General features: G+C 33.3%; 3 protein-coding genes across 8 annotated transcripts; 1 reads left to right on the plus strand and 2 right to left on the minus strand.

The window, feature by feature from the left end:
* The first annotated feature begins 75 nt into the window (after positions 1-75).
* LOC111457711 (histidine-containing phosphotransfer protein 1-like) lies at positions 76-2,722 on the plus strand. Its single transcript, XM_023100079.1, has 6 exons — positions 76-469; positions 589-719; positions 888-956; positions 2,025-2,096; positions 2,221-2,293; positions 2,388-2,722. The coding sequence occupies exons 1-6, from the start codon at positions 410-412 to the stop codon at positions 2,442-2,444; spliced, it is 462 nt and encodes a 153-aa protein (XP_022955847.1). The 5' UTR covers positions 76-409; the 3' UTR covers positions 2,445-2,722.
* Positions 2,723-2,839: 117 nt separating this feature from the next.
* Positions 2,840-9,532, minus strand: LOC111457705 (uncharacterized protein C1683.06c). Of its 5 annotated transcripts, none has more exons than XM_023100065.1 (13): positions 9,398-9,532; positions 9,111-9,312; positions 8,015-8,194; positions 7,686-7,796; positions 6,947-7,282; positions 6,688-6,864; positions 6,242-6,535; positions 6,013-6,135; positions 5,685-5,882; positions 4,689-4,942; positions 4,252-4,456; positions 3,524-3,829; positions 2,840-3,312 (listed from the first exon to the last, which is right to left on the minus strand). In XM_023100065.1, the coding sequence occupies exons 2-13, from the start codon at positions 9,288-9,290 to the stop codon at positions 2,989-2,991; spliced, it is 2,688 nt and encodes an 895-aa protein (XP_022955833.1). In that variant the 5' UTR covers positions 9,291-9,312; positions 9,398-9,532; the 3' UTR covers positions 2,840-2,988. The 5 variants fall into 5 exon arrangements, with proteins under 5 accessions (XP_022955833.1, XP_022955834.1, XP_022955830.1 ...); XM_023100066.1 differs by having other exon boundaries at positions 6,242-6,526; positions 9,111-9,320; XM_023100062.1 differs by having other exon boundaries at positions 9,111-9,320.
* Positions 9,533-12,767: 3,235 nt separating this feature from the next.
* Positions 12,768-18,977, minus strand: LOC111457706 (sugar transporter ERD6-like 16). Of its 2 annotated transcripts, XM_023100069.1 has the most exons (19): positions 18,880-18,913; positions 18,546-18,731; positions 17,409-17,471; positions 17,233-17,322; positions 16,882-16,941; positions 16,677-16,742; positions 16,515-16,580; positions 16,198-16,273; positions 15,914-15,978; positions 15,748-15,840; positions 15,281-15,361; positions 14,872-14,956; positions 14,657-14,703; positions 14,505-14,567; positions 13,931-13,990; positions 13,796-13,849; positions 13,653-13,712; positions 13,433-13,547; positions 12,768-12,903 (listed from the first exon to the last, which is right to left on the minus strand). In XM_023100069.1, exons 2-19 carry the CDS (start codon positions 18,705-18,707, stop codon positions 12,776-12,778), a joined length of 1,434 nt encoding a protein of 477 aa, XP_022955837.1. In that variant the 5' UTR covers positions 18,708-18,731; positions 18,880-18,913; the 3' UTR covers positions 12,768-12,775. The 2 variants fall into 2 exon arrangements, with proteins under 2 accessions (XP_022955837.1, XP_022955838.1); XM_023100070.1 differs by lacking the exon at positions 15,281-15,361 and having other exon boundaries at positions 18,546-18,977.
* Between the last annotated feature and the right edge of the window lie 887 nt (positions 18,978-19,864).

Consider the following 19,864-nt stretch of genomic DNA (forward strand, 5'->3'; position numbering starts at 1 on the left):
AAAAATTTAAAAAAAAAAAAAAAAAAAAAAAAAAAGAGGACCAATGAAATTTGGAGGACCATATAAAACAAAGTATCACTGCAAAATGCAAATCAACGAAAAGAAAACGACAAGCAAAGGTGGAGGCTTTGATCCTGTAAGAACGACCCTCAAATCCAGCCTGATAAAAAGCTGCTTTGGACTCTGCCTCCACTTCGCCTCCTCCCCTGCAGGCGCCCGGCCATCCATCGCCGAAACCCCACTTCAAGTTTATCTATCTATTCTTCTTCACCAATCCCTTCAGACCCCTCGTCATCCTTAAACTTCATTCCTAAGATCTGTAATCGAGCACCAACTTTTGTGGATCGCAGCCAAGTTCTAAGAATCTTCTTCATATTTTCGTAGTCAACAGAAGCTTCTGTGAGTAAAAATGGAGGTGGGATTGATGCAGAGACAGCGGGTTCAGTATGTAAAAGGCCTACTGGGTGAGGTAAAACTTGAAATCTGAAGTGGGTTTTGGTTTGTTTTGTGGGGATTGTGAATAATCTTATGTTTGTTCTGTGTGTTTTGGTTTGTGTGGATCTATCTATGTGGTTTTGGTGAGAGAAGGGTACTCTGGATAGTCAGTATTTGCAGCTTTTGCAACTGCAAGATGAGAGTAATCCAACTTTCGTTTCTGAAGTGGTGACTCTTTTCTTTGAAGATACCGAGGAGCTTCTCAATAAACTCAGAATCGCACTGTAAGGACTCAGCCTCTTTGGCTGCTTTCTTGGAGTTTTATTCTCTCTCTCTCTCTCTCTCTCTGTCTCATCAATACCAAGTTCATCAATCATCCCGTCGTGCAGATCCTTTTTTATGACTTGTTTTTCTTGGTTGAATCGTTTTATGTTTCTCTGTGTTTCTGTCAGATTACAGCCATCTGTGGACTTCAAAAAGATTGATGATCATGTGCACCAGCTGAAGGGCAGCAGCTCCAGGTACAAAATTTCCCCTCTATCTCTCTCTCTCTCTCTCTCTCTAAAAATGGATATACGATGGTCAGAACTTTGGGAGCTTTGGGTTCCAAGCCTTTAAGATGTGATTAAAACTTGTTTGTGTGAGTTTGCACTTCCCTGTATTACACAGAGTTCAAACTTACCACACTGTGTTTGGAAAAACTTTTAAACTGCTAAACTTAGCCTGGGTTAAAAGATATACCACCCACCTAAAGGTTAGTGATTCGAATCTTTCCACTCCCAGCTGATGTTTGTAACGACCCAAGTCCACCGCTAGCAGATATTGCCACTTTGGGTTTTGCCTTTCGCCCCTCAAGGTTGTCCTCTTTGGGTTTTGCCTTTCGCCCCTCAAAGTTGTCCTCTTTGGGTTTTTCCTTTCTACTTCCCTTCAAGGTTGTCCTTTTTGGGTTTTCTCTTTCGTACTTCCCCTTTAGGTTGTCCTCTTTGTGTTTTCCCTTTCCGACTTTCCTTCAAAGTTTTTAAAACGCGTCACCCTTATAAATAAGGGTGTTTCGTTCTCCTCCCCAACCAATGTGGGATCTCATAATCCACCCCCCTTCAGGGCCCAGCTTCCTCACTGGCACTCGTTCCTTTCTCCAATCGATGGGGGACCCCTACCAAATTCACCCTCCTTCGGGGCTCAACATACTTATTGGCACACCACCTCATGTTTACCTCCCTTCAGGGAATAGCCTTCTCGCTGGCACATCGCCCGGTGTCTGGCTCTGATACCATTTGTAACGGCCCAAACCCACTGCTGCTAGCAGATATTGTCTTCTTTGGGCTTTCCCTTTTGGCCTTCTCCTCAAGGTTTATAAAACGCGTCTTTTCGTTCTCCTCTCCAATCGATGTAGAATTTGAATTGGAATAATTTTTTTGAGCTGAGGTGCAAGACTGATGATGGTAACTGATCATTGAATTTTGAGCATTCAAGGGAGGGAGGGTGTATCAATGGTCAGGATATTCATGATGCTTATCAAATCTAAAAGTCATGAAGAAAATGCTGACCTTGTTTTGTTTGTTGTTTTGACTCCTCTGTGTGCAATGCAGCATAGGTGCACTTAGAGTGAAGAATGCCTGCATTGACTTCCGGAGCGCCTGCGAGCAACAAAGTCCAGAATGGTGAGCTATTTTCACTATTTGAATCATATCTTTCAAAGTTCTCTTCCCAGTTAGCAGTCAGCTCTGAGGAATAACTAAGTGACAAGAATAATAAAGTGATTAGTAAGTAAACTGTTGTTTCCAGGTGTTCAAGATGTCTCCAACAAGTAGAGCAAGCATTCTATGGTGTAAAAGATAAGCTCAGTTATCTATATGCTGTAAGTAGAGAAATCTGCTACTTAAGGGCTTTTCTTCTTATCATCTCACACTTACCTAAATGGATAAATTGACTACAAACCTTGTTTACTGCAGCTGGAGCAACGGATTTTGAATGCTGGTGGATCCATCCCCGTGGACTTGGGTTCCTAAACTGACAAAATCCATGAAAACCAAGAGTTTTCCATTTGTTCGTGTCGAGTCTCCTTTCTCTTGTTCTCTAGGCTCTTAAAATGGCTGTTACTTGTGCTTGTACAAATTCAGAACCTTTGCCCTTTTCACTCAGAACACCAATGTTTTCTGCAGCTGATTTCGACTTTTGATTTTTTACGTCTGTTTGAGCTGAACTGTTTGTATTGCATGGAGTCCTGGAAGATTCTCTGGGTGCGCTTTCATAGAGGCAAATACTCGCTTTCATCTTTGTTCCCCTAGTATTCTGCTAATCAAAACATACCTGGTCATTTGTGGGTTTCCTTTGAATTTTCTTGGATTTCCACTCTTATTTGAAACAAACAAAATCAACAAATGGACAAAGTAGGCCGCCAATGGACTAAGAACAGCATCAAGCTTAGATGATGACATAAATTGATAGGGGGATAATCTAGATCTTATTGTTTGTTGCTTTCTATGAACCACGAAATGGAAACCTTTTTTATGTTTATACAAGTGCCCCAAAAGTTTTCATCTCCGGTGAATATCAGCAAACACATGACCCATGGCAATAATTACAGGTGTGGTTTCGCAGTTTATTCCACATTCTTATCTGGTCATTAAAGCTTTTGACCACTGCAGATTGTATCTTATCACTTAGCCGGGTTGCATATAGGTCAAAGTAGGCTGTTTGGTTCAAATTCTGCAGTATTCGGATTAATTTCCCGCCCTTCTCATTAATGACAGTTTGGCCATCTTGAGATTCAACACCAGCTGCTAAGATTTTTACAGGCCTGAATTGAAAAACTGGCTCCACACGGCCTTCTTCAGCCAGGACTACTGCACCAAGAAGTTCCCCCAAGAAAGTATCCTACAGCAGAACAACAAGCTTTTATTACAGAAAATAACAGTTGACTTTCATAGAAATTCCAAAGGTTCAGAGCCAATGGAAACTTAGATACAAGAAATTGAATCGGTAAAATATATCGTGTACAGTTTTATACTCATTGAAGCCATGAGAGATTAACCAATAAAAAATTATGAAGAACAGGTAAGAATTGAAGTCGTCGGCAATTTCTTACCACATGCTTATAACAGATGTCTGATTGCTTCAAGCGATAGAGTCTTGACAGCAAACGACGGACAAAGAGAAGCTCAGGCGTCCTTTTTTTCTTGCAGAGAGTTTCTAAGAAATTTTCAAATGAGCTGACACATCGCTGAATGCCAAGGGGAACAAGCGTGATATTAACTGTTGACTCGAAAACAGTCTTTGCACCCAAGGGGTCAAGAAAAATATTGAATTCTGCATATATATTTGAAGGAACAGTGAAGACATTTCCTTTATCTATATCATCATCCTTGATGTGCCCCCCAACTATATAAACTTCCTGCAGTGGTTCAGCGCTTACTATATTAACAGAAGTATGCAAAATATGCTGAAAGACTAACAAATGTTGTATGTAATTCAAGTTCTTCAGCTTAAGAAACTCTTCTTTTTGTGATAATGTAGATACATTAGATATTCCGAGGTCTTTCTTCTCTATTTCATAGTGTTTATGTTATATGAGGACCATTAATATAAACAATTTTTCTCCCATTTGCAGGAAGGCACCACAAGAAGCAAAACCTTCCAGAGCACAAAGAAATCTAGCTGAAACGTGCAAGAGATAAATAGCAGAATACTTCTAAACTCTAAAGGAAAACAGCAATTCTCACAGAGATTATCGTGGCACTTTGTTCTCTTGCTTTTTGAGTATTAGTAGTATATGTTTTAGATAAGATAATGACAAGACTAACCAAATCCACAAACCTGAATAAGGGAGCTTGCATTTTTGTTTGATGTAATAAGCTTTGCTAAGTTAGTCAATGGTCCATTGGTAAGCACTGAAAGCTTGGATCCTGGCTCCAGTTCTGTCAATATGGATTCCCAAATTTCCATGGCTAGAGGTTGTCTCAGTTCAGCATGCTGCGAGTTTTGAGGAGCTCCGTGTTTTACTGGGTGTTCTGCTGCGTACCTGGTAAAGCAATCGAGATAGGTGTCGATCAATTAAAAGGCCAAAGAGGATAAATAAACTGGATGCAACTAAAATGTAAATCAAAGCACTACGTTGGTTCACTCTTGAGATTCGAGTTATAATCAGTTAGTTTCATTTTGCAACTTGTGGATTGGAGCGTTCTCTGGAAAGTACAGATAAAGATAGATTCAACATGAAATCTCTGAGAGACTAAACAGGTAATTATGAGTACCTTCTTGGGCTTCTGGGCAAATTACGAGCAAGACCATAGAGAGTATCAGAGTCCAAATATCCACCACATCCATTTGGAATGGCTTTAGCATACTTACAGTCTCCAACAATAGGCAAAATTGAGTCTGATTGGTTTACTGCAAATACGTCTCCAAGACCTACTGGTATGTCATCTCGACCCATCATATGCAGTAGATCATAGATAACATCTATTGTTGCAGCATTTGCCCATCCCGTTGGACTGGCTATTATTGCCTGTAGAAAAGTAGAGGCAATATAAAATGTCTAGAGAAGGTAAAGAGGAAAGGTCAACCGTGGGTCACTTTTGAGAATAAAGCAATGGTAGGTTCAAAATGCCTTGGGCTAAAATTTTCTTTATCATAGAAAAATGTTGAAGGTTGCTGATTAAAGAGGTAGAGCTTCCTTATAAGCAGGTAAGGTTACTCCTTTCAACCATGAAACCCCCAAAGAGCTTTCTCTCAACTTCTTTCCTTGTTTGCAATACAAAAGTTATTCAGATCGACAAACTGGGTCCCTTAGTTGCTAACATTTCCAATACCTCACTCTTAACAAGTGCCACCAAGATAAATTACAGAGTAGGAGGATTCATCTTGAATGGAAGCCATGCCTCAAAATTTTATAACGACATTGTTTAAGTATTGATAAAATTAAAGTTACCGTAACCCATCAGCTTAAACTCTTAGATTGATCATTGATTCAATATGTTACCAAAGCAGGAGGTTCTGTATTTGAATCCCTGTTATGTCATTTCCTCCATTAATATTGACTTCCATTTGTAGAGACTTTTACAAACTTTCAACCTCACGAGTGAAGTGGAGTGTTGGAGTACTGATAAAATTAAATTTATCATAACCTGTCAGCTTAAGCTCTTCGGTTGATCGGTAATTTAATGGCATTATGCTGGAATATTAGAAGGGCTGTCATACAATGCAGTAGTATCCAAGGTGAAAAGAGAAAGGCAGAAGAGAAACTCTACCTTGATGTCAATAACTTCCACAGGTACTTTCAAAAGATAGAATAACGCTAGAAAGTCTCCAGCGCTCATATCCATGTCAATCACAACAGGTTTCCCCAGTTTAATATTTCTGAAATCTGGTCTGTACATAACTTGTTCGTAATATGGGAATTGTGTGGTAAAATTGAATCTTCCTGTGTTTATAGGACTGTTAATAACCTGGTCAACAGGAAAAACATATTGTTACCTAAGCTTCATTGATTGTAGTAATCGATCATGAAATAGTTAAAACTTTTAGGAAGAGTGTGACTACAATGTCGAAACTCAAAGCAGATGAGAAGAGCCTCACATCTAAGAAGCCTACGTAAAATTCTCTGTCAAGAGGACTGGAGATGTTCCGGTTGGACTTTGCTCTTGTAGCCACCAAAACATGCACTCCTTCTGGACCCATTACCTCTGCTGTATAACCATCCTGATGGATAGCATATAACAGATAACACATTTACGTTATAGAAGATTGAAGAAGATGGGAGAGACAAAACTAAAGACAATTAAAAGTATTAGGAAAAATAAAATACCTGACATTTCCCTTTCCCATTACTCGCAATACAAAAGGGATCTCGAAGTCCTGTCTGAACATGCCCACTGTGCACCCCACCTTCTTCAAGATCAAATTTTGGAACTTGACGTCCATAAAAGAATGGATTTGACTCATCAGATTTACCATACGGTTTATTTGAAGTAACTACAGTTATATTCATGTACTCCATCATAGCAAAATCATTTTGACCATCATCGGTATGTGAGTTAAGCATGATAGATGTTGCCACACCAGATGCGAAAGAATCCCACATGAAATAAGTCTGCAAAAACTTCAGTTCTTTTGTGATCTTTTATTTATCTCCCTTCACAATAAAATCAAGCAAGGCTAACCAACAATGTTCTGATCTTTTTTAAATCTAAAAAAAAAAAAATCTAAAATTTCATTCAGGTGTTGGATAGAGGAGAGCATTTCAGAACTTACTGTATAGAATTGCTCGCCAAGCCGAGAATCACGAGCTATTTTCAAGGTTTGGAATGCATATTGTGCCTCAACTGTACCATGATTCTGCTCAAATACTTCAAAGAAAGTCTTAGTTACGGGAATGGTGTCTGTAGCATCCAGAGGAACAATGGTGAGCGGAATTCCAGAATGGATCACCTGCAGCCAACATATCAGTCCTATGATAGTTCCCATTCAGGTGTGACTATGTTTAATTGGATATTCCAGCAGACTGCAGTACCTGATATGCTGCAAAAGGGTCTTCAAAGATATTGAATTCTGCATAAGGATTACTAGTGTAATCTGTGAATATGTTACCAGGATCGCCGCATTGTCGAGGAATGCAAGATCTGCTGGCATTTTCTGGACAGCAGCCAGTTGGGTTCTCTGATCTTATACCACCACCCATAACATAAATATGCTCAACATTCTTCTTTAGATGTGGATTACTCATGAGGAAAATAGCAAAATTTGTGTGTGACCCTATAAGGAATATATTAATGGGGCCTTCAGATATTTTGTCAATCATCACCTGCTGAGCAGTCTTTTGTTGCAAAGGATTATATTTCCTGCTTCCCTAAGTTCATAGACAAAAGTATGAGCTCAACTATCGCAGCATTTGCGTATCTTGAACAATAATATCGAAAGATTGCTATGAAAGTCAAGCTAAAGATACAAGATACAGATTTGGATTCAACTGATTTTGACATAGCATACTTGCTAGAAAAAAGTATATTGTGGAAGTATGTCATCGGTGCCAGTGAAAGATTGGAATTAAAGATTGATTCTTTTCAAACTGACAGCCCCAAGATATAAATGTTTACCTATAGGAAGAGAATGTAAAGGGTGAACGAGATGAGTAGAAATATGCGTACGTGTCTTTTATGTGATGTGAATGTGGATTATTCGGGAGCTCTTGAACACTCCTTTGGATTGTATCACTCTGATTATGAATTAATAGAATGGGTTCTATTGCATACCTGTGGGAGGAAGGCTTTGCGAAGTCCATAGTTGGTATCAGCATCTAATCGCCCTCTAATACCAAGGGGAATGGCTTGTCTATATCTACATCCGCCTGTAGTCGTCAATCCCTGATATCATTAACATTCACTTTGGCATGCAACATATGGACTCTTTGTTTTGTGTATGGAATAAAACTTTCTGAATCTGTAGATTCATTGTTCATTAGAAAACTATATTTGACTGTCATAAGAACATGACAGCATAGTTCTTAGCAATGAGCCTAGCAGTCATTGTTGTCTGTAAACAAAGGAAATGTCTTGCTGCAACGAAAGAAATGTATTCTAACCTGGTCAATTATGGAAATATATCCACCAACGTTGGGTTGAATTGTTCCATCATCGAGTATTCCACCTTCTCCTCCAACTCCAACCGCAATATCATCGCGGCCCATCATATAAAGAATATCATAGATTTGGTTCACTGCATGTCCAGCACTTGTCCAAGCATTTGCGCTAATAGTGATTGCCTGCAGCAATGTAATAACAATCCTGATGACAAGAATAGCAACCAGTCTACAAACTACATGCATTCAGTTTCCTATTTCTGAATCATATTGTTGGCGGCAGGCTCCATCAAACTAGAAGGAAAGGTATACTTACCAAGGACACAGTTAAACAACACACACACACAGTTTTGGACACTCAACTACTTCAACATGTAATGAAGGTTCTTTCATTAATTTGCTTCAGCAATGACGTGTTGAAGAAAATAAATAGTGGTAATGTTTTTCAGGTTCCTCCAACCAACCATGCCTTGGTAAAACAGTGAAATAACTGGTTGCGGTTATTTTACTTTGGTAGAAGGACCAGAGGAATTCTAAACTATTGTGTTAAGGAGTTGAACATTTGTTTAAAAGTACAAAGAAAGCCCTCACTGCATAAGCTAGCTTCTACGTTGAAAATGTTCATTTTAATGCAAAGTGCATGGTTAAAACAACTCTGCAGCCGTACACGATATCGAATCGATGATAAAGTCGATCCCCCAAGGACCAGTGTGCGAGAGGTGACCATTCAATTATTCCACATTGATCTGAAGACTAGATTTTAGCTAGTGCATATGAACATCTCAACTCTTGAGTTGATTATTCGTGTGTGAGAAGGTCCATTTGGCTCCAATGACAATAACTTCAATTACAAGCTTCAAAACGAAAAAGGTAAACTCTACTACCATTTTTGTGTTAGGTTTGTGCAGGAGAATGGACGAGAATTCAAAATCCTGTTTAATAGCATACCTTAATTCGTTTGCAAACAACAACATTAGATAACAGTTTAAAATATGTAAGAGATTCGAAACCGGAAGAAAAGGTAAGATAATGAACTCCAAATCAGTTAAACGCAGAACAACTTAAAACAATGAACTAACCAAGTGAGATTACTGATTACCTCCAACTCAAACTCCGTTCGATTAAGCTTCAAGAGGTACAAAAGAGCAAATAAATCATCAGTATTCACATCTGTGTCCAAGAGAATTCGTCGTGGCAATGCCTTTACAACGCTCAAATTGGCTCCAAAAACCACTCCAATCAACACTAAAACAACCAAAAAATTCCTCTGCAGCAACATTTCCTCTCCGTTCACCACTCCCCTGAAAATCTACACAAGAAATTACCAATTGTCGCTCCTGAAACATACAAATTTTGCAGCTACCAAAAACAAAAAACAAAAACAACCTTCGGTTCAGAAGCAAAACAAGGATCAAAAGGATGAAGACGACGAAGTGAAATGAAAACGGCGCGCAGATTGTTGCAGTGAAGAAAGGCAGAGTTGAGTGGATGGCGGTTTCCGGACTGTACCGAAAGAAATCGCTGTGATGAAAGAGACAAAGAAACTGAATTTCGTAAAGGATAAATAAACAAATAATAATAATAATAATAATAATAATAATAATAATAAGTAAATTTTGATTTTTTGTTTTTTTTTTTTTTTTTTTTTTTTTTTTTTTTTTTTTAATAATTATTGCGGTGCAAAGAGACAGGCAGCAAACGACGAGAATGATTCCACATTTTTTGTTCACGGAGACATTCATTCTCTACTTTATATCAATTATTAATTATAAACTTCTTTTTGCTACTAAAATCTTAGCTCGGGTAAACTAATCAATGACTATAGGTTTCTCGACGGTCGAAAAATCTAAATCAAAAAGATCAACGACGATGAAGGAGAAGAACCGAGTGGGAGATCGTAGAAAAGAACGAGAGTATACCCGAAAACATAAACTTAATGGAGAGTTCACCGACTTTATTAGTGAAAGCTAACTGAGTGGGAGTTCTTAGAAAAGGCAAGAGTATACCCGAAAACATAAACCTAATAGAAATTTCACCGACTTTACGAGTGAAAGCTAGTTTTAGGGCTAGCCAACGAGTAGCTACATAAAGTAGTCGGTCACTCGATGCAACAATATATTCTTTAACGCAGCTCGATATTTCCATCTGCCATCAACAGGTCAGTTACTTGCTTGCTTCCGTATAAAAACCATGATTGATTACTTCAGTTTGTGTCATTTTTAATGTTTCTTTAACTTAATGAAGTAGAAATGAGTGAGGATCAATGGCAAACAGGCATTTATGAATGAATCCAAGTCAGATATACTAAATCCAAGTTAGATATAATTTAGTCCCATAATTTACTGTGCAATTATTGGACTAAAAAGAATCTCAATATTATTTATTATTATTATTATTATTATTTGGATTATCTTATAAAAATAAAAAAGGAAAAGAAATGGGCACAAATACCCACTTTGCAAAGATTATCAAAAAGAGAGGAATATGGGAATGGTTTGACTTACTATAAAAAAAAAATAAAAAAAAATAAATTAATTTTCATATTTTATTAATTAGTGTCCAACTTTTTTTCTTTTTTTTTCTTTTTCTTTTTTGTTATTTAATAAAGTCAATTACTTGATCCTAGCTTATATGACAAAGCCTCTATTATTATTATTTATTTATTTATTTTAACTTTGGTTCAATTCCATTTAAACATTTTTTAAAATATATATTTTTTTCAATATTTTTTAAATAAAAAAATTGTTTGGATTAACTATATTGAAAAGCCCTTTTATAAATTAATAAAAAAAATAAATATTTAAAGATTTATTCCATTAATCACTTTAAAGTCAAGTGTTTCTTTCAAAAAGTTTTTGAATTAATCTTATTTTAACGCATTTTTTATTTAATAAGATTTTTTTTAAAATTACTTTTGATAATTTAAAACACGCTTTATATTATTTTGTTATAAAAAATATATGCTTATAGAAAAATTAATATTACTTTTTTTAAAAGTTATTTAAAAAATAAGGACTTTTAAAGTAATAAAAACAAATTGATAATTGATAATGGATATTTTTAAACGGTTTATTTTTCCACGATTTTTTAATAATAGTTTTTATGTTTAATTAATCATTTAAATTCTTAATCAAATTTCAATTAAAAAAATATTTATAAAAAATAACTCACTTTTAGTTTTAAAATTTAGATTAAATTTTGAAAATATATTTTCAAAAAAATATATTTTAAAATAAGATTAAAAAAATAAATAAATTTATAAATAGTATTTATCAACTTAATTTTTAAAAATTAAATGATTGTTTTTATTTTCAGACCGTCGGCTGTGGAGTGGATGAAGCTGGTTTGTTTGATTTCATTACCTAAAAGGGAAAAATAAGAATAAAAACATTATTTTATTTTTGTATTTTCCATTAATTTTATTTAGTATTTTAATGATTATTTATTGGGATTTTCAACAAGTGGACCCACAAAAAAAGACAATATTTATCCACTGGAGTCCGTAATAAGATTTTTATTCCCTTAAAAAGAAAAAGAAATCAATTCTTTTTTTTTTAAATAAATTTGGAAGACTTAAAAAGGAATTATTTTTTAATTGTGTTTATTTATTCGAAAAAAAATAATAAAGCAAAATTATGACTAAAAAAGTAAATTAATGTGTTAATCTCAATTAAATATTCAAATTAAAAAAAAATGACATTTGAAATTTTAATTACTTTTCAAATTTTGAGTTACTTACTCCTTTTTTACTATTCTAAATAAAATAAAAATATTACAATATTTCATTACATAATTTTTTTATTTTGGATTTAGGGAGAGAAAATAAATTTATCTTTTATTTTCCCATTTTAGGAAATGCCCCTAGACCATGAAATGACATATTTAATAGATTATTTGAAGGAAAAAAAAAGCCATTTTCAAATATTTTTTTACAAAAAAAAAGGGTCAGAAAGTTAATTAGTAAGAAAAAGGAGGGTGGAAATAGAAAAAGTAAGAACATGAGGGGAACAAATGAGAAGACAGAGGAAAACTCGCCCACGTGGGCAATCGAATCTGGGGTCCACAAATGTGAACACTAGGCAGAAAAATGTCAAATTCCGCTCCTTCTTTTTTTTTTTCTTTTTTCTTTTTAATTCTAATTTGTTTAAAAAAAATATTTTTATTTTTTCAAAATTTGTAATATAATTTTTAATCTTACATTATCATTTTAAAATCACTTTTTAAATTAAAAATTTATTAAAATTAGTCGAATATTAAATTTAATTAATTAATAGCAATAATAATAATAATAAACTAGATTAATAGAAAAAAAAAAGAATTTAATATTATTGAATTATTGGAGGCTTGCTTTCAATCACATCACATCATTATGGCTCATTTTCTTCATCCTTTTTAAGGAGCGTCATCGATTATTTAGTTGAAAATATATTTAATTTATTTATTAATTTATTATTTTTTAACAAAGACAATTACGGGTGGGAATATTCAAATCCAAATTGAGTATTTCGGAACTACCTAAAAGTATTTTTATATTTTTAGTTCAAAATATCTAATTAATAATATTCTCAATATTTAATAAAGTAATTATAAAAGGATTTCCCATCAAATTAAATTGAAATTTTAATAAATATGGAATTATTTTTTAAAAATTATTGAAGAAAGGCGTTAATACTTGCAGAATTGAATTGAATTCTATAAATGAAAGTATGCTAATTATAAATAAAATAAAATAAAATAAAAAACAGTTTTTGCTGTCAAAATTACTTAAATGTCCCTTTGGGAATCAATGGATGCTTGAATTTCTTCTAGGGTTTTTCCTTTGGTTTCTGGGACCAACTTGACCACGAATAGAATTGTCATCAAAGATATTAGAGAGTAAATGAAAAATGTCCCTGAAATTAACCAAAAATAAAAAATAAAAAATAATGTTAGAAATCAGTTTTAAACCCTTTTTCTATAATAATAATAATTATTATTATTATTGTTGTTTTAGTCCCAAATTATTAAATTTCAAAATATTACAAGTTTTAAGATTTTATATTTTTATCTTTGAATTTTTACAATTTTTTTTTGGTATTTAGTGTTAATCTCCGATTAATTAGTTTAAAATAATTTAAATTGTGACAGAAAATTAGTGAAAACTAATTTAATTAATGTAAATTGTACATCATAATTTAGAAATAATAAAAATTAAATTCAAAATTTAGAAATAAAACTATATTCGAATTGAAAAATGAGGGTTTAGTAAAATTTTAAATATTTTATTATCATTTTTCTACTACATCGACCCCGATTCTATTTTATTTTTCAATAAAAATTAACGACTAGGTAATAATTATCAAACGTGTTTCTATATCTTCAACTAAAAAATTAAAATAAACAAATAAATAATTTTTTTTTCATCAAAAAAGAAAAAATTACCAGAAGAACTCCAGCTCATGAAGAAATTGAAGGTAAAAGAGACAACCCAAGCACCTAACCAGTTCACCAACACCACTATGCTCCCAGCAATTCCTTTCACATTAATTGGAAATATCTACCAATAAAATTAAATTAAATTAATAAATAATATATTTATTTATTTATTTATTGAAAATTTCTCATTTTAATACGAAAATAATGCATTTAATTCGATGATTACCTCAGACATTATCACCCAAGGAACTGCTCCCATTCCAATTGAGAAAAATGCAATGAATATCTAACCATCCAATTTAAACCACGACAACGTTAATATTTAATCTTCGAGATTTAGAGATTTAGTTAGAAGGAGCACAGTCGTACCAACACTCCGACGACCACAAGCACGGGCACGAACTCGAGCAGCAAACCATGGCTCTAAAGTTGAAAATGAAAGTAGAAGAAGGATGATTAACGTTACGAAAGATTGGTTATGTAACGGAAGATTATGATCACTACCTTGAGAAAGAAAGACGCTCCGGCAAGGAAGCAACCAAGAGAAGTCCCAGCTGCAGATACCTTGAAATAAACCATTCATTCATAATCCCGAGCTACCATAGTTCAAATTTACATCTCGTAATTATTAGAGACATGCAGATTTCGAATCTACATCCAACCGTTATTAAAAAATTACCACAAAAAAAAATCGGTGAAAATTTGAGTATCAAAATATATATCTTGTGGTTATTTGAATCTCGTTAAAATAATTTTAAAACTTGGCAAAATAACCTCGTAACCTCGGGAGAAGAAGTGCCTCCTCATAAGGGGAATTACAGTGACTAAAACCAAAAAACTGTTTATCGAAAACATAGGTCTCTGCAAAATCGTAAAACCGTGTATGGACACTAATGTCTACCTAATGTATGGTTCGACTTAGTTTCACGAATTTAAATACTTAACTCAAGTTTTAACTGTGGTAACTCTCAAAAGAGTAAAAGTTAAAAAAGGGTTAATTAAAAATGTAAGTCTATTTTTAATATTTATTTATATAAAAATTTGAATGATAACAATGATATAGAGGATGGGAAATTACCATAATAAGTGGCCTTCTTCCAGATTTATCCATTAGAATTACACCACCCACGGTAATTGGAACCTGTAAGTTTAATGGTTAATTAATTACTGAGATTAACTTTCAGACAAAATTACCTCAACATTAGGGTTTGTTTTAAAGTTTTTAACTACCTGAATACAAGCATAAGCAATGGTCCCAATTTTGCCTGCTGATGGACCTGCAATTTCACACAAAAATTGACCGTAAAAATCTCGATAACGATCTAAAACGAAAAATAAAATAAATTGAAAATTGCACGTATATTCATAATAATCGTTATTGTCGTAATATTCACGATAACGATTATGAAAACGATAGTTACGTCGAGTAATTAGTGTTAGATTACCCGCTGAGGCAAAGGTTTCACTTGCGAAGAAACCTATCCCGTTGATCCCTCCAAATTGTTGGAACACCATCAGTCCCACCCCAATCTACACCAAAAGTCAAAAGTCAATTCGAAAAAATAATTTATTTAGTCATTAAATTTTAAAAATTTTAACCGTTCTTCCCAACGTAATTAATTTGTTTATTTTTTTTCAAATCAAAATAGCTAAAATCTTCAGATACTAGAGTTGTAGATGCTCGAGAACATGGATATCTATCAAATTTAGAGATGTATATCGGGCGAGCAGGATGGGAAGCGATCCCTGTCTCCTATTTTAATTCTCATACTCGTGCAATTTTTCATTTATAATTTAAAAATAAATAAAAAATATAAATATGGGATTTTATATAAATGGTAAGATATTACTCACAATCAAAGGGCGAATATATCTTCTCTGTAACAAATCAACCAACTTGGTCTTGGGGAGACTTTGCATAGTTTCAATATAATTCTGAAAATTAAAAATAAATATTTATATAATAACAAAGTTGTTAGTTTCATGAAAATAAATAAAAAATAAAAAATATATATTAAATTAGTTAGTTTATAAATCTCATTTAATAACTATTTAATTTTTTTAATATTACTATAATTTTCATCCAAATTTTCAACTAAATTTTAAATTTTATTTTTTAGTTTTCAATATATAGGTTGGATTTGGATAATTCTTGTATTTCTGTATTAAGAAATGAAAATGAAAATGAAAATTTAGATTTTTGTTATAATATAAATATAAAATAATTATTATAAAATTGGAAATATATAGATTAAAAAGTGGATTTTTGAAGGTAAGTAAATAAATTCAAATAAATAAATAAAATAATAAAATAAAATTACTTGAATCTGAGCAGCTTCGGTTGAAATATCAGCATTTGTGCCCCTAAGTCTCTGCAATGCACTTAGAAACTCCTTCTCTTGCCCAACCTTTGCCTAAAACACACACACAGTAAGGCGGCGGCCACGGCGGCGGTGGCGGCGGAAGAAGAGGAGGAAGAAGACTTACAAGCCATCTAGGGGACTCCGGAACAAAAAAAAGACCCACAAGAAGGGTAGTGCATGGTATAAGTCCTACAAATCAAACCCAAAATTGCAATTTAGTCCTCCATCCAAATTTAAATTTAAAAGAAGAAAATGTAAATACAAAAAGTTTTGGCCCCATTTGGTAATTTTCTTGTTCTTATTTCTCGTTTTTTTTTTTTAATCAATAAAAAGGGAATTATATTTGTTAGCGGTATCTGAAAAAAAATGCCGAAATGGAAAAACATTAATAATGAAGATAAGTTTTACCTGAGAGAGCAAGTGTTCTCCATGTTACAATCGTTCCGAGTAAGAAAGCAACCGACGAACCAGTGACAATCAATAGCTGTAAAACAAAGTCAGGTTAGGGATCAGTTTGAGTTGTATTTGGTTTCATTTTTATATCTCGATCAATTTTTTTCATTTATTACTAATCGAAAATCGACCTGAAATTTTCTTATTTTTTTAAAATTAAAAATAATTTTTATAACAAATATCACATTAATAATTAATGAAAAACGAACGGATGACAACAAATGCTACAAAATGCAAATCTCGAATAAAATTGATGAGTTCAATATTCTCACCTGATTTAGGGTTGTAAGCCTTCCACGAAGATTTTTGGGAGCTATTTCGGCTATAAATATCGGAACCTACACGTTTGGCAACGTCATCGTTGATTTAGGATTCAAAATATTTATCATTTAAATTAGGAAAATAAAATTAAAATTAAGTAATGAGAATATGACCACATAAGAGAAGACTCCAATGCCATATCCTGTGAGCACCCTTCCAATGTCCAGTGACAAAGATTCCTAATACAAAATATACGATATAATATATCGCATAATTCACTGAATAATATATTAATTATCATCTTAAAAATTGATATTTTATTATAAAATAAAAGACGTTTTATAAATTTTTAAGAAAAAAAAATATACGAAAACATACCTTCGAAAGGTAAATTGCTATCCATCCTATTATACAGAAATAAGCCGACATTCTCATTGCCTGCCAGTCATAAAAAAATAAAAACTAAAATTACATATGATAATAATTTAGATCCGTTTGATAATCTATTTTATTTTTTATTTAATTTTTTTTTAATTTAACCTCGTAAATACTAATTTCTCCTATTTATTTTTTGTGAAATAAAATTAAACCAATTTTGTGTCTAAATTTTTTTTTTATATTTAATTTTATGTGTAATAATTTTGTGAATTTTAAAAAATATCAAAAAGAATATATTTTTTTTCTACCAAACAAAATTAAAATTTATTTTTATATAAAATTAGGACTTACCCCTTTACGACCAATATAATCAGCAATTCTCCCACTTGTTACAGCTCCAAACATTGCTCCAATGGTAAGTATAGAACCAAACATAGAATACTGTACATTTTAATTAATTAAATTTATTCAAACTTACTAATAATATTATTTAATTTCATTAATTATAACAAGAAAAAATAACTAACCTCAGATAGAGACAAATTTAGATCTTCCCTTATTGCTGCTTGAGCTGGCGCTGAATATCCCACCTGGCACCCATAATTATTTCATTTTCAAATTATATTATAGAGCTTATATAAATAATTATTATCATTTCAATCCTTTTCTAATTTGGGCCCAAATGACCTGTTGGGCCAATAACTGGGCCTCCGCCATTTTCATGGTTTCTACCTCCGGCCCACTCAAAATATACTATCTTAATTTTCATTTTCATCATTGATACTTAACATTTTATTTGGCTATTAAACTTGTAAAGATACGATTGGCCACGGGTTTAAGACACGTTTTATAATATGTATATCTGATAGTGTAAAACTACTTGTCATAATGGCGGCGGTTCCTCCTATGGGACGCGGGTTTAAAACACGTTTTGTAACATAAGTTCGTATGTTGCAATACAAACTTAGGAGAGATAGAGAGATTCATTAAGGAGAGGTTTCCACACTCTTTATAAAGGAATACGTCGTTCCCCTCCCCAATTGAGATGGGATCCAACAATCCACCTCCTTCGTATCCCAACGTCCTTACTGGCACACCGCTTCGTGTCCACCCCCTTTCTAGACTCAGCCTCCTCGCTAGCATATCGCCCTGATGTGTACCTTTGATACTATTTGGAACAGCCCAAGTTCACCGCTAGTCGATATTGACCTATTTGGGCTTTGTCTTTTGGGTTGTCCCTCAGGGTTTTTAAAACGTGTCTGGTGCATAGAGATTTTCACACCCTTATAAAAAATGTTTTGTTCCCCTCTCCAACCGAGATGAGATCTCATAATTCACCCCCTTCGGAGCCCAGCGTCCTTGCTGGCACACCACCTCATGTTCACCCCCCTTCGAGGCTCAGCCTCCTCGCTAACACATCGCCCTGATGTCTGGCTTTGATACTATTTGGAACAGCTCAAGCTCAAGCCCACCGTTAACCGATATTGTTCTATTTGGGCTTTGCCTTCTGGGTTGTCCCTCAGGGTTTTTAAAACGTGTCTCCCACACAGAGATTTCCATACCCTTGTAAAAAAAAATGTTTCGTTCCTCTCTACAACCGATACAGAATCTCACAAAACCGAAACACGAAAGCGAAAGAAGAGGAAGGACGAGGCAAGACTTACACATGATCCGAATTGAAACGAGCCACAAACAGCAACGAAGGTACTAAGATAAAGCATTTGAAGGCTTCCATTTTGTTGTTGTTCTTCCTGTGTTGGCATCAATGGGTTCTGCAAATCCCCATGATCGCCATTTTCAAGCTCCTTCCACTCCTCAATCGCCATTGATGACTCTGTTTCTCTATCTCAAATATGAAACCCAATTGCTATGCTTTTAAATTAAACGTGTAGAATGGGAATTTCATAGCCGCCACTTGTTTCTGGTCCTTGTTTGCAAGCAAATGATTAAACAAACAAATTGAATGAGCTATTTCAAGTGGGCATTGCTTTTAAACTTATAATTATGAAAGCTAGCATGTGAAACTTGGCTGTCTCTTCACTTCACTTCCGATGGGATCCCGAGACAAACAAACAAAGATCTCGGAGCTAAACTAATTTTAAAAATTTTCGTTAGAATATTACATAAAATTTGGATTTGGAACGAAAATTGAGCTGTAAATACCTGTCTAAGTCATCGTCACACTCATTTCAAGTCTCAGTTTTCATAAATAAAAAAAAATTAATAAAGAAGGGTAAATTGTAATTTTTTTTTTTTTTTAATATGTTTTTAAAATTTAAAATAAAACGTTGTTTTAAGTCTAATTTTTTATCAACCCAATAGTAATTTTTAATTATTTACGAAGAAGGGTAATATTGTAATTTTATTAAAAAAAATTGCAATTTATCAAATAGTATGTCGGGAAGTTTATTATCAATCAATTTAAATATTCACCGCTCATCAATAATGAATGAGAGAGAAAACGATATTACAAAGATTCGAACGGGTCTACCCTATTGTAATATCATGTTAAATCACCACCAAACTCAAAATTCTCAGCTAATAGGTTAGGACGATAAGTAATTTAAAGAACAAAATTGAATCTTTTCAAGATTATCAGTTGTATTTTCTTTAACGACAGTTAGATGTAAATTCAAAATCTATCGACTCGAAAAACGGTTTTAACTTTGGTTTTGTTTGAATGGATTAAAATAGAATTAAAGTAATTAAGATTGAAAGGGCAAGGGGGGCGGCAGCCTAATCTCCAATTTGCTGAATAATCTTTTCCTAATATTGTTGTTAATGCCAACTTGTATTTATTTATTTGTTTGTTTGTTTTTATTTAATTTAAACTAAATGAACATTTCTTAATCATTATTTTAATTATTCTTTTTTATAATTTTGGTAATTTATTCAGATGCGAGCGAGACTAGGGATGATCTTTTTTCTTTTTCTTTTTTTAATATTGTTATTTTCTTTTATTTTTTGAAATTATAGGAATAAT

This window comes from Cucurbita moschata, unplaced genomic scaffold (assembly GCF_002738365.1).
Source record: "Cucurbita moschata cultivar Rifu unplaced genomic scaffold, Cmos_1.0 Cmo_Scf00020, whole genome shotgun sequence".
Lineage (NCBI taxonomy): Eukaryota > Viridiplantae > Streptophyta > Magnoliopsida > Cucurbitales > Cucurbitaceae > Cucurbita > Cucurbita moschata.